The sequence below is a fragment of the Zea mays genome, chromosome 7 (assembly GCF_902167145.1).
Source record: "Zea mays cultivar B73 chromosome 7, Zm-B73-REFERENCE-NAM-5.0, whole genome shotgun sequence".
NCBI lineage: Eukaryota > Viridiplantae > Streptophyta > Magnoliopsida > Poales > Poaceae > Zea > Zea mays.
The window spans coordinates 105,509,260-105,522,812 of NC_050102.1; the positions used below are offsets into that span (position 1 = coordinate 105,509,260).

General features: G+C 46.9%; 2 protein-coding genes across 2 annotated transcripts; both read right to left on the reverse strand.

Annotated features, from left to right (window-relative positions):
* Positions 1 to 5,960: 5,960 nt before the first annotated feature.
* Positions 5,961 to 8,229, reverse strand: LOC103632660 (uncharacterized). Its single transcript, XM_020541146.3, has 3 exons — positions 7,711 to 8,229; positions 6,795 to 7,552; positions 5,961 to 6,712 (listed from the first exon to the last, which is right to left on the reverse strand). The coding sequence occupies exons 1-3, from the start codon at positions 8,008 to 8,010 to the stop codon at positions 6,241 to 6,243; spliced, it is 1,530 nt and encodes a 509-aa protein (XP_020396735.1). The 5' UTR covers positions 8,011 to 8,229; the 3' UTR covers positions 5,961 to 6,240.
* A 2,064-nt stretch (positions 8,230 to 10,293) lies between these two features.
* LOC109940971 (uncharacterized) lies at positions 10,294 to 12,672 on the reverse strand. The gene is made up of 3 exons (XM_020541385.3): positions 12,127 to 12,672; positions 11,169 to 11,938; positions 10,294 to 11,053 (listed from the first exon to the last, which is right to left on the reverse strand). The coding sequence occupies exons 1-3, from the start codon at positions 12,427 to 12,429 to the stop codon at positions 10,552 to 10,554; spliced, it is 1,575 nt and encodes a 524-aa protein (XP_020396974.1). The 5' UTR covers positions 12,430 to 12,672; the 3' UTR covers positions 10,294 to 10,551.
* Between the last annotated feature and the right edge of the window lie 881 nt (positions 12,673 to 13,553).

Below are 13,553 nucleotides of genomic sequence, written 5' to 3' on the forward strand. Positions count from 1 at the left end.
AGTGGGAAGTGAAAGTGGTTTTTCCAAGAGCATTCATGATCTAATAAAATGTTTTCTTAGAGGATTTGAAAGAGGTTTGGACTGAGCTCATTGCAGTTACTTACTCAACTATTGCGAATCCCTCTTAATTGAACGATGATTCCTATGACTCAAGAATTGTAAAAAGTAAATTGCCGTTGTTCACAAGCACTTGAAGCACGCTATATGATGTAGAATTTTAATCTACTGTGCTTTTCCATTTGTGTACATATAGAATCTATGCTCCTCCTGTCTTTAGAATAACTATATACATACTAGGAGCAAACATGTTAGAAACTCTGTTTGTTTTGTAATTTAATCACCATAACCCTCAGTCAGGGTTGATTGTACTTATAGTACTCTATTAATTCTATTAAGCCTTGGGCCACAATATCACCTTCCATTGGGGCCAGGATATCACAATCCACCCCCTTAGAAGACCGACATCCTCGTCGGTCAACCCCAAGCCAGGAATATCCGCTCTTGGCCACGTCTGTGTGTCTAGTGTCGTCATATGTCATGCCATGTGACCACTACATGCCCACATGTGCCATGTGCCATATACCCGAACCCCTAGCCCACGCCCGTGAAACCGTGAGGGTTGGCTCTGATACCATTTGTAACACCATATCCATTCCCGGACTGGCGGTACTTCCTCCTGGCAACCCTCTAGAATCATATATCTTTCACATAGACCAACATGAGACTTTTGTGTGCACTTTGTCCTCACTCATGTGCACCCGAGAAGACTCCCCGGTCGGTCACCCATCCTAAGATTTCTCTAGGCCAAGCACGCTTAACCCCGAGATTCTTTTGAGTCAGGCTTTCAAAAAAAAGAAGATGCACCTTGCTATGAGTGCTCTATTAATTCTATTAATCCTTGGGCCAGGATATCACCATCCACTAGGGCCCGTATATCACAACCGTGACATATGGACACGACTTACAACCATTGAGGTAATACATATGGTTAAATGGTGTGAGTCATAAGGCTTAAGATCTAGCTCAAGTAGAGACATGGTCACAAGAACGAGCTAAGTATCAAAGTCAAGACTTGAAAGGGCCCAAAGAGCTAAGTTCATATTGATGTGGACTTTTGGTCACTCTTGAGTTTTAAAATGTTCTAAGTGACCATAGGAAGGTCTTGGAACTCAAGAGTTGACTAGTGTAATCAAGTTATGCGACTTGAAGGTTTGGAGTCTAACATCTAGCTCAAACATGCCAAAAGGTGGAAAATGGTGGAAAATGTTAAGTATAAGAGGTTTGAGAGTTCAAACATGTTACATACACCTTTTACTATGTATCTAGTACTTTGGTTTGCACTCTAACTTGTTTTGTAGCAAAAGTGCCATTCAGGGGCCTGTTGAGGAAAAGAGAGAAATGGAGGAGAAGAGAATGAGGTAAGTTGGATTATGCTCTAACTGTGTGTGTATAAGTCACATGAGAAAAGTCCTCCAAGAAGTCCAAGTGAATTAGAGAAGAGCTGGAGAAGAAATGAACTCACTGCAACCTATCTTGGCGCACCGGGCTGGACCGTCTACAGTAAGGGTCTAGTGGCCATCGGACTGGTTGAGTAGTGGGGTCAAATTGGGCTTTGGGCAGCTTGGTGCACCGTACTAGGTCCATGTGCACTGGACCTCCTCCATATGTGAATAAGCAATCCGATTAGCTGACATGACGCCTGGTCTGAGGGTGCACCAGACCAGTTCGGTGATTGCCCAAGAAGAAAAGCATCAATCAAGATCCCGAGCGTGGGGATACAGGACCCAATCCTGTGGCACAACTACTCCTCTATGATGGTTAACAAAGAAGACAAAGCAAACATAGCAGGTGAGGGGTTAGAGGAGGACCCACCTCCGGAGACCAGGGCCATGGTGCGTACACCAGGGTTCTCAATCTTGGCCCGAGTTTGGTGGCCAATCTTGGTGGACCTGAGCTTGTTGAATAGCTCGTTCACATTAAGAGTCTCATAGTTGGGCGACTCGATGATTGCCAAGACTTTCACCTCCCAAACCCTCCGATCTAGAGCATCTAGCAACTTTAGCGCTCTCTCATGATCATCATAGGGAAGGTATGCCTTGTTGGCACACATCTTGTTCACGATGGACTAGAACCGAGAGAACATGGTGTCGATCATCTCTCTAGCCAACTGAACCAAATTCTCGTACTCTCGTCGGTACGTCTCAAACAGTCTGGTCTTTACATGATCATTTCCCTCATGGAATCTCTCGAGGTTGGATCAGATCTGATGAGCCGTAGCCAAATATACAACTCACTCAAACTCAGCAAGCGAGAGATACGAGGACAAAGCATTTCGTGCTTTGTTGTTCGAATCATGGAACTCCATCTAAATAGGAGTGATCCGAGCACTCACAACATCGAACGCAACATTGAGATAGATCCCCTAGACGCGATACCCAATACTTTAAAGATATGCTGACATGCAGATCTTCTAATATGGGTAGTTCGTCCCATCGAAGAACGAAGGTTTGCCAACACCTCATTCCATATTGCCTTCGTGGATTTCATACAATTAGGGTAAGGAAATCCTTAAATAGCTTCGATACCATAGGGTGGTGAATGGAAGCCACTAAAAATTCTCTTTCAAGAACAACACCGTGACTGCAATGCCAACTTTCACACAATCCTCAAGAGACAAAATAAACTACGTAACATAGTAATATTTAGTCCACTTTCGACTGAATATACCAAACTGCTACACAGGGAACTATCCAACTGTCTATAAAATCTCAGTCAAATTCAGAAAGAAGGGCGAGCGGCAGTGCCGTCCGACTGTGCCAGGCAGCAGCAGTGCAGCATAGACAAGCGGCACCGGGCGCAAACAAATCCTTAGAAAAATCTCAAACTTCACAAGAAGTTTGCCTAGCGAAAAAAATATGATTCCTGAAGTATGGTCATGATCAACTCAACAATCCATGCATAGATGTAAAATCTCGAGAAGAGTGGGGTTTTCTCAAATGAAATCAAATGGAGATCAACTCGGATCATAACCTATAACTACACCAACAAGGCATATGTAGTGATCCAAAGAGTGTACTAGACCACCAATCAATCCCCAACAGCACCCATAGCACAAGAACACGAAGGTTCTTCCACAAATCCAAAGAGAAGGAAAGTGAAGAAACAGAGAACAAAATCGAATAAAAACACAGCGAGGCACAAACTGAGCAAACGAGTCGAACCGGACTTTTGGATGGACCCGACCACCCTTCCTTTGAATAGAGCAGAGAAGATTACAAACACAAACGCAAGTTTAAAACATCTTTGGACCTCTGCTACGCTAGGGAAAGGAAAACTAGAGTTTCTAAGCAGAAGCCTAAAAAATAGCCAATAAGATAGCCAAAAGAGATGCTAAAACAATCAACCTACCCTTCTATTTATAGAGGGTTATTACTACTTACTAAAATACCTCTAGATACATAGAGCCTATCCACTTAGTCGGGGGTGAAATGGACCAACTCCTGGCGTTTTTATCTAATGGCCACGCGCTCCACATGAAGTTGCTTCTCCTCGACGCACCCTCCGTGATGACGCCATGTGCTGCCTCCGATTCCCACTAGAACCGCCACCGCCGAGTTTTTAGACCAAACTCGGTCGAAAACGCATCGTCTGTTTTTTGAGGTTCAACCACCAAACCACCATGAGTATCGCACCGTGTGCCGCGCGTCCTGGACACGTGTCCTGCCAGTCCTCGACTGCACCGGCAACATGCCCCGCTCTGCCACGTACTCGCGTGAGTGTGTGTCCTAGGTGTCAACCACCACGCCTGACTCTGGTCCCTCAGTCAAGTCCCAGCTCTCGTCCTTCGCCACTCCCGGTCCATCGGCACGAACCTGCATGACCTTCACCTTCGTCGTCGAGCACCATCCCTATGCTCCACACTTGCACACCACAAGCCAACAGACATGGTTGCACAAACATATAACTCATGCCTTGATTAGTCCACGATTCAACCCGAGACGCTACCCGTTGAAAATCACTCATCATCAACCCGAACCACAAGGGACAAATCAACCATGTGTTCGCAACCATCTCTAAAAACTCTAATATATATCGCCTCAATGTATGCTTGTCTATAAATTTTCCAATATAGGAAATCGTGACCTCAAAAACAGGAGGTCAATCCCCACCAGACATCATAACTCAAAGTGATCAAGCTTCTCTAATGAGCAAAAGGCTTCGATACCAATTAAAAGGATCGTGATGCCCAAGTGGATGGGTGAATTGGGCTTTTCTAAAATTTGTTATGCTTTTCTAAAATTTGTTATGATAGTTAAATCCTAATTGCAAGCCTAATTTCACCCGAGTGCCTAATATGTATACAAAAAATTTGCACCCTAATTCAAACCTTATCTTTCATGGAAAATCTAAGAATGTAAATTCTTGAAGTAAAGTGCACAAATGTAATTGCAGAAAGTAACAAAAAGGTTTAGAAGACTCCTCAAGTTTTTTTTAAGGTCTCGGTAAGTCGACACTGCCCACTCCCCACTACTCCTCGTTGGAGCACCCATGCAAGGGTGTTGCTCCCTCTTAGTTTGTACTTCCCTACTTTATTAAGGTGAATTGCTCACAATCGTGTATATGTCCTATGCTAGGTCACCCACAACCTCTTTAGGTGATCAACACGCTCTGATCGCCACCAAACAGTTTAGGTGATGCCTATCACGAAGAGTAATAAGCATAAACTCTCACTTGACTCTATCAAGACCAATCAGAACAATGGGTGCACACTAATCACTCTTGTTTACACTAAATGAGTATTAATCTCATGAAATTAAACTCTCAAGTACTTCACTATGCAATGGATATTTATCACACACTATGTGGGTTGCTTTGGCTATTAAATGGGACAAGGACTAGTGTGTTGGCCGATTGGTGGGGTATTATAGTGCCCAATCAGCCAACTAGATGTTTTTGCAAACTTAGGTTGAATTATTGACCACCAGACTATCCGATGACCAATGTTGGAACATAACGTAGGGTCTGATGAGACACATCAGTAACTTTTGTACTACTATGTAAAAACTATCCATTTAAAAAGTTGCCTTAGAGGTATGGTCCGACGCCCACCGTTGGACTAGTCTGACACCCATCAAAACCTCTCTGGTCACTATGTAGTATCATCGAACCCATCCACTTTGTTCAGCGAGGCAACTATTCATAAGGTCTGACTAGCCAAAACACTAGTTAAAATAGTGCCATTCTATAGTTCCAAGAATGTCATTGGACCAGTCTAGAACTCTCGGGTTTGATCACATAGACCACCAGACTCAACACATTAGTCCGATGGGATACTATTTATATTGTCCGACGACCTCGTGCTTTCAGGTTATCTTCGTGGAGGCATTGGATCGGTCCACTATGGCTCGTTAACCTCGTAACATAGGGCCTAACGCCTTGAAACGCTCTCAACTTGTCCAATTTTGAATCTTTGGAATTTGATTTTGATCCTTAGTAGTTTTGGCCCACTTCGAAGCCATCTATAGCTAAAAGACAACTAGTGTGCACTAGACTAAACTCATTAGATTTATCTAAGTTAAGCTACTAGCTCATATCCTCCTTTATAGTGCGGTCCAAGGGAAAACAAAGTCCTAAAGGCACATGCGCACATTTCACATGACTTGTGACCTACGACGTTGCGACTTGCTAATTCCATTTCTATCTCTTACCATTTTCTATAATAATCTGACTTCGCCCTGCGCAATAAGTTCAGAACATATCGTGGAGATTGTGATTGAGTTAGTTTCCTTCTTTTTTTGTATGTGGTTATCCTGAGCCTAATCACCTATATAATAGAGAGAGTGTTCTCTCTGAAAAGCACGAGAAACAAATAATCTACTATGTGTTAGGGTTTTAGACAAGTGAGTCATCAATGTTGCGCGACCTCAGGCTCTTTCATCCATGACACTAACACCGACATATTAACAATGGTAGAGAGAGTAGTGTCTCCAAAACTTCGCTCCACTAAAGAACCTGCACGAGTTTGAGCGAATTAGGTTTTTTGGCAACGATCATAAGACTACTCACTGAGTGCAACATCTAATGATGTGAGTAATAATGAGTTTATCATATGTGCTTACGTTAGATGCGTTCAACTTCAAGACAAATTTAATCTGCTACGTGAGCGTGTTTTATTAACTTATCCAATATTTTGCTTTAGTAATTAATTTAATCTTAAAATGTGCAATCTTCTTGCTCATCTCACGGTTCACGGTCTGCCAACAATCTTACAGTATCCATCTCGGCCTCATCACCCAGCTCCTTACTGTCACAGGTAACTCCATCTAGTTGACCATCGTCCCGATGTCCATTACCGTCTTCCAGGCAAGAAGTTCCTTGCTCCTCCATTTGTCGCAACTCCGATTCCACTAAAGACTGCATGCGCGCACGGTCCCTGTCCCTGGGGTAGCTGCAGTACAAGAACGAGTATATGGAGGTGCAGACTATGAATGGTATCGCTGTGGACGTGTACAAGGCCTTGGCCAGGGAAGCCGCGTTCTGCCGATCCCGTTGAACGCTCTTCCCCTTGTCGTCTGGATTGTAGCCGAACACACGTTGAGCTAGGAGTCCCACGATGGGAGGCGCGAAGGACGCCAGCACTGACTCGAATGTCCCGTCCAGGGCATATATGCTAGTTCTTGATTTCTCTGGGACGATCTCCGCCATGATAGGGCTGTAAGATTTAGCAAGATCGAGAGTTGAAAGTCTCACATCATCATTCCGTTAAGAACATTTGGATGCGACGAATGGCTTACAAGTTTGTGGCAGGTCCGTTCCAGGAGATGAGGACGCCAGTGACGAACAGGACGACGCCGTAGGCAACTCCGGCAGACGGGTCCTCGGGGAGCCCCAGCAGCAGCACGGCGGCCAAGGGAACTGCCGAGCCGGCGCTGATCTGAGACAGGACGATCCTGCCGGCGTCTGGGTACCGTACGGCGAGGGCGTCGCCCATCTTTCCGCCGAGCAGTCCGCCGAGGGAGCAGGCCACCCAGAAGATGGTCATGAGCACGGCGGTGTCAGCGTGGCTGAACCCGATCAGCTCCAGCCACATCGACCCGAAGGACAGTGCCGACCACGAGAACGAGCCACTGACCCCCTGCGCCACGAAGATCTGGAACGTCGGGATCCGCACCACGAACTTGGAATCCTCGATCATCTCCGCCACCACCTGCCGCGCGGTGGCAGGCCGCTTGCCGACCGCCGGGACGCCAACTTTCTCGCTCGTCGTGAAATGGGGATCCACGGCGAGGAACCAGTTCAGGGCCCCGACCGCAACGCTGATAGCCGCCACGAGGTGGAACGCGACACGCCAGCCGGCGACGCCGAGAACCGTGGTCTGCGCCAGGAGCAGGCCGACGAAACCGCCAGAGATGGACCCGAGGCTGCTGGCGAGCTGCAGCCACCCGAACGCCGTGCCGCGCCTGCCCTCCTCGGTGGAGTCGGCGACCAGGGACTGGACCGATGGCACCACCAGAGCTAGGCCAATCCCGTTCAGGCCGCGTGAGATCGCAACCTGAACATTTTGTCAGTGAGCACTTCACCGACAAGAATCACATTGCTGATCTACTCCGCATCTGTACCAGTCTAGCTACCAAAGAAGATCCACGGAGGAAATTGCAAAGAAAGAGCATGGAAGGAAAGCGGCATTGAACAAATCAAGCAGCTGGTCACCTGTAGGAAGGTATCCGACACGCCGACGAAGAACGTGGCGGCGGCCCACAGGAAGGCTCCGACGGCGATGACGTGGGCGCGGTTGTGGCGCGCCGCGGCGTAGGCGGCCAGCGGGTAGCAGGCGGCCTGCACGATGGAGCGGCACAGTGTCAGAGCGCCTAGCCCCGCGGGCGTCGCATGGAGCGCGGCGCCGACCTCCCGGTACACCGCCGGCAGCAGCGCTTCGTCGGCGCACTCCATGATGGACGCCAGGTTCACCAGCACCAGCGTCCGCCGCCGCTCCCACGCCGCCGGCCCCATCCGTCCGAGTTCCTCTCCTCTCGCCGCGGGATGGGATGGGAAGTTTAGTTCGGCATCGGGGTGGCCGCCAGCCCGCCACTGCTAGCGATCCAGAAGCCGCCGGCGATCTTGGGTCTTGTGATCTTGTCTTGGCGGGAATTCTATATTACCACTAGCCTTCGGATGGAGTAAAAGTAAACTTTAGGAACACTACCGTTAATGGCTGACTGGCCATTCCATAGTACGATGTCACGTGGGTTTGTACTTTTTGAAAAGGTTAGGGTACATATAATCCAATTAAATGATGAGTCTTTAACAATCTCTAAAGGCTAAGGGCATATACAACCCTAACACATAGGTTTGGTTAAGTATAAGAGAGAGCTAAAATATTGTATGGTACAACCGTGACACCCTAGACTCTAAATGCTACTAAGAGACGACTTGTGTATAGAAAGTCATAAATAGACAGACTTTTTTGAATAACTCGTCTCTTATATTTTTTCATTTAGACCGTTAGAGACTCTATATTAAATAGGGTTGTACGTGCCCTAATAAAAATAATCAACACCACTCTCTAGATATATTATGTTGACTGTATTTATTGTTTACTGGTTTAAGACTATATCATGTAGTGTCTTAAATGTCTCGTATATGTGAAAATATCCAATCCAAAGTCTCATGATTGTACATGTCGGGCATATGGGTAGATACTTGTTAAGGGTGAAAACAAGCCGAGCCGATCAAGTAACAAACCGAGCCAACAAGCCTGATCATAGACGTGAACTCGCTCTCCAAAATATACTATTAAATCTCAAAAAATAATTTAAGTAACAGATTTTAGATTAGTAAAATAAATATTACTAATATAATATAAAATAGGTTAATTTTGTATAGTAATCTCAAAAAACATAAACTAATAGTCTATTGAGTACTGACACTATATATTAATTAGTATTTTATGTAATAAATTATTGTTGGGTTAAGCCACAAGCCAACTCGCGAGCCACAGCGAGCCAAATCGAGCTGTCTCACTATTTTCTCGAGCCAAAAAAACATGCTCGACTCGATGATTGTTCTAAACACCGAGCCGCTTAGAGCCGTCGTGAGCTGACTCCTAAGCCGGCTCGTCAAGCTCGAACTTTTTTTTTTCCAGCGCTACTGGTCTACGGTCTACCGTGCGAGTGTTGTCTTTTTGCTTGAGCCGCACATTCTCTTGGTTCGCTAGTTCCGTGGTTTTCAGTGGCCCCATTAGCCAGTGACTTACCTTAACCATAGGAAGGCACTCCTTTAGGTATGTATAACCTATATTGTGGTTTCAAGTATTAGATATATTTAAAATTTTTGTTTATTTATGTGGTTTGTATGAGTTTAACTGTACCTAAACTTTTAGAACCGTACTAGAACTATTTCTTCATCAAAATACGTCTCGAGATACGTCTGTTATGTTTTTTATACTTATCCCTTAAAATACGAGTCATTTATATGGATTCTATATGTCCTTAGCAGTCACGATAGGGAACAAGTAACCACCCTTTTGGCTGGCGCTTTTAAGAATTGGGTGTTAAATTATATTTGGAACAGACAATGTGATGGTCCTCACGTGAATGGCTGATGGCGTAGGCGCGTAGCTAGAGCATGGAGGGCAGTTTTATACGATGTGGTTGGCATCTTACAGTATTTGTTATTATTCCGTACTCTCGGTACGAGGCAACACATCACAATTAATCACATGGTCATGCTTGGATGTTGACTTGATATCCTTGAGATCGGGAGCACAAGACTACTTGAGATTAGTTGTATTTGGTTCACCGTAACGTAACGCAAACGGATTACACAGGTAATGGAGACTGGCATTGTTGCTTGGGTTAAGCTCTTTTCAGCAGTACTAGGTATTACTGTTCAATCCAATCATAGCCAGTAACCATTACCATCGGCAAAGGATCCTATTACCATTCCCGTAACAACGCCTGAACCAAACAACACAATTCAGACCTTTTGGAAGTGTAATAGTTTTGCAGTTTTAAAGTAATACTATGTTATTTAATGATATTGTGGTATTGAAAGCTAAAAGTTGTTTGGTTGATTCACCAAAAACACAGTTTTTAAATACTATAGTTTACCTAAAACTGATATTTTTAGAGTTTTGCAAACTCCATTTATGACTTCAGTTTTCATCTCTTCCCTCTGTATATACTTTGGTTTTCTAATGGAATCAAATAAATTTCAGTTTTAAACAATACTATGATTTTTCTATGGTAAAGCAATATTGTAGTATTGTGTAATGTACAGTGGTAAACTGTGATATTTCAAAACTACAATATTTTAAAATTGTATTACCATTTCATCGTCAATCTGAACTCCAGTATATGTACTGCTGTACTATTTTTCCCGTGTCCCAACAAACGAATTCTAACTACTGTAAGAAACTCGTTCCAGCAAATATCTCTTGGTGTTACAGTTTGCCCAAAATTTAAAAGCCTTTGTCTAACATGGGCATTCCCGGGTTCACTTTACGAAACTCCCGTCAAATCTCAGAGTTAGAACACACCATTCGATTTCCTATCATGAGTCCCGGTTTGCCAATAGGCTGACAGTATCCTTCTCAGCTTCAGGAGCCTCCTTGTGGTCATAGGTAACGCTAATGGTAGCCCTTTCACCGTCGTTCGCCGGGCCGAGAACCTTGGGCAGCACACCACCATCGCCGTCTTCCAGTTCCAGACAGGAGCCCTCATGCTCCATCTGCTGGAGCTCCGACTCGATCAGCGACTGCATGCGCGCGCGCTCCCTGTCCCTAGGGTAGCTGCAGTACAGGAACGAGTATATGGCGGTGCAGACAATGAACGGTATTGCTATGGACGTGTAGAGCGCCTTGGCCAGGGACGCGGCGTTCTCCCGGTCCTGCTCAACGCTCTCCCCCTTGTCGTTGGGCCTGTACCCGTACACTCGCTCGGCCAGCAGGCCGACGATCGGAGGAGCGAACGATGACAGCACTGACTCGAAGGATCTGTCGAGGGCGTAGATGCTTGTTCTTGACTTCTCCGGGACGATCTCCGCAAATATGGGACTGCAAGATGAGCAAACGCACTCGGCAACGTACGTTAGACACTTAGAAAGGAGTGAAATTCTGTTCCACAACTCTTCGTTCAGAAATTCAAAAGTAGAGGGTGATGATGGCTTACAAGTTTGTGGCGGGACCGTTCCAGGACATGAAGACGCCCATGATGAAGAGGACGGCGCCGTAGGAGACGTCCTTGGACGGGTCGTCGGGGAGGCCCAGCAGCAGCACGGCGGCCAAGGGCACCGCCGAGAGGGGACTGATCTGGGAGAGGACGATCCTGCCGGCATCAGGGTATCGCACGGCGAGGAGGTCGCCCATCTTGCCCCCGAGGAGGCCGCCGAGGGAGCTGGCCATCCAGAAGATGGTCATGAGCACCGCGGTGTGGCTGTGGCTGAAGCCTTTGAGCTCCAGCCACATGGACGCGAACGAGAGCGCCGACCACGGGAACGAGCCGCTGACCCCCTGAGCCACGAAGATCTGGAACGTGGGGATCCGCACCACGAACCTGGCCTCCTCGATCATCTCCGCGACGACCTCCCGCGCCGTCGTCGCAGCCTGCTTCCCGTCGAGCTGGCGGCGGACGCTGGCGTCGTCGTCGCCCCTCGGGAAATGGGGGTCAGTGGCGAAGGACCAGTTGAGGATCCCGACGGCGACGCTGATGGCGGCCACGAGGTGGAAGGCGACGCGCCAGCCGTCGATCCCGAGGACCGTGGTCTGCGCCAGCAGCAGGCCGACGAAGCCACCGGAGATGAGTCCCAGGCTGCTGGCGAGCTGCAGCCACCCGAACGCCGACCCGCGCGTGCCGTCGTCGGTGGAGTCGGCAACCAGGGACTGGATCGATGGCACAACCAGAGCTAGGCCGATGCCGTTCAGGCCTCGTGATATTGCTACCTGACATGCTATCGATTTTCAGTGTAAACCAAGCTTGGAGGACAGATCAAGATTAGAAGTCAAGTATAGCTGTGCTTGTGCATCAGGGTCGACCCTCTCTGTGCCAGATCCCAGAGCGTTTTCACAATCCAACTGCACAAAGTGCAAAGCCCCTAAAGCAAGGAATGGAATAGCAGCTGCCAACAGACCTGTAGGAAGGTGTCGGAGACTCCGACGAGGAAGGTGGCCGCGGCCCAGAGGAAGGCCCCAACGGCGATGACGTGGGCACGGTTGTGACGCGCGGCGGCGTAGGCGGCGAGGGGATAGCAGGCGGCCTGGACGATGGAGCGGCACAACGTGAGGGCGCCGAGCCCTGCGGGGCTGGCGTGCAGCGCGGCGCCCACCTCCCGGTACACTGCGGGGAGTAGGGCCTCGTCGGCACGCTCCATGATGGACGCCAGGTTCACCAGCAGCAGCGTCCGCCGCCGGTCCTGCTCCTGCTGCTGATCCATCCTGCCAGCTGCCTCCCCGAGCTCTAGTCTCTCGATGGAATCAAAGAGCGCGTGAACTCAGCTGAGCTTGATGCCCATTCCTAGACCCTGTTCCCCACCCCTCCCCTCCGGCGACCCGTAGTCTCAGGAAATTCTATATTGCGAGCTTTCCCATTGGAGACCTACGCGTTGGACTTTGTTTGGCCTTTTTGTTAATCACTGACATGTTGGGCATGACCATGGGGTCAGGTTGCTAGAGAAGAGAGTCTAACGGTTGCCTAGATTTGATAACCCACACGCCTTGCTCTTAAGTAAAACAAGAGTAAACTATGTTTTTTAGGCCCAGTAAGACGTTCATATATTCAGCCTTTTGGATGTAAGAGCATCTCCAAGAGTTTTACAGAAGTCTCTCCTAAATCAAGTTTTTTTTAGAAAAAACACAAAAATATGTCTTCAACGGTTCCCCTAAAACGTTCCCAACTTTTTCATAACCCTTAAAACTCTCTCATTTGTAGCTACAAATGAGGGGGTTTTAGGCTCCCCAGAACCATCTGTCGCTGTAAAGGATCTGTTGGAGAAAGGATTAAAATCTAGCCCCACTAATTTTTAGATGTCCCTTAAAACTGATTTTGAAGAGTCATTTTCTAGGGAACTCTTGGAGATGCTATAAAGACGGTATCCTCCCGTTTACATATTTAGGAATTCCATGCTTTATAAGAGCACTAGTCAATCACCATACGTTGCGATGACACACAATCATATTCGAAACCCATAAAAATTTAAATTTCATATTAAGGTGAACATATTATCCATATCAAATATTAAACCGGTTAAAACAAATATGATACTTTGTTTTAGCCAAAAGACCGAGAAAGTTATGAGTTGAAAAGAATGCTGACCCTTTTTTATATCTCGCTCGATCATTCCTTCTCCTTTAGCTAGCGAGATAGAACTATGTAGGAACGCTACACTGTGCGTGGTTTTTGGTTGTGTAAGGCTAGGATTATTTCTCATGGTCCATCTACAGTATCTTTAGACTTCCGTTCAGTTTCCAGCTTGCAACAGGACACCACAGCTTATGTTCTATAAAAAACATCAAAGTAATAGGCACAAAATAATCAAACAATAGTCATTCGGGAGCAACT

Excerpts from the sequence above, each read along its gene's own strand:
- LOC109940971 (XM_020541385.3), bottom strand. The coding sequence starts at position 12,429 with ATGGATCAGCAGCAGGAGCAGGACCGGCGGCGGACGCTGCTGCTGGTG. Across the intron at positions 11,939-12,126 it reads TCTCCGACACCTTCCTACAG|GTAGCAATATCACGAGGCCT; the intron begins GTCTGTTGGCAG and ends ATAGCATGTCAG. Across the intron at positions 11,054-11,168 it reads AACGGTCCCGCCACAAACTT|TCCCATATTTGCGGAGATCG; the intron begins GTAAGCCATCAT and ends CTCATCTTGCAG.
- LOC103632660 (XM_020541146.3), bottom strand. The coding sequence starts at position 8,010 with ATGGGGCCGGCGGCGTGGGAGCGGCGGCGGACGCTGGTGCTGGTGAAC. Across the intron at positions 7,553-7,710 it reads TGTCGGATACCTTCCTACAG|GTTGCGATCTCACGCGGCCT; the intron begins GTGACCAGCTGC and ends CAAAATGTTCAG. Across the intron at positions 6,713-6,794 it reads AACGGACCTGCCACAAACTT|CCCTATCATGGCGGAGATCG; the intron begins GTAAGCCATTCG and ends TAAATCTTACAG.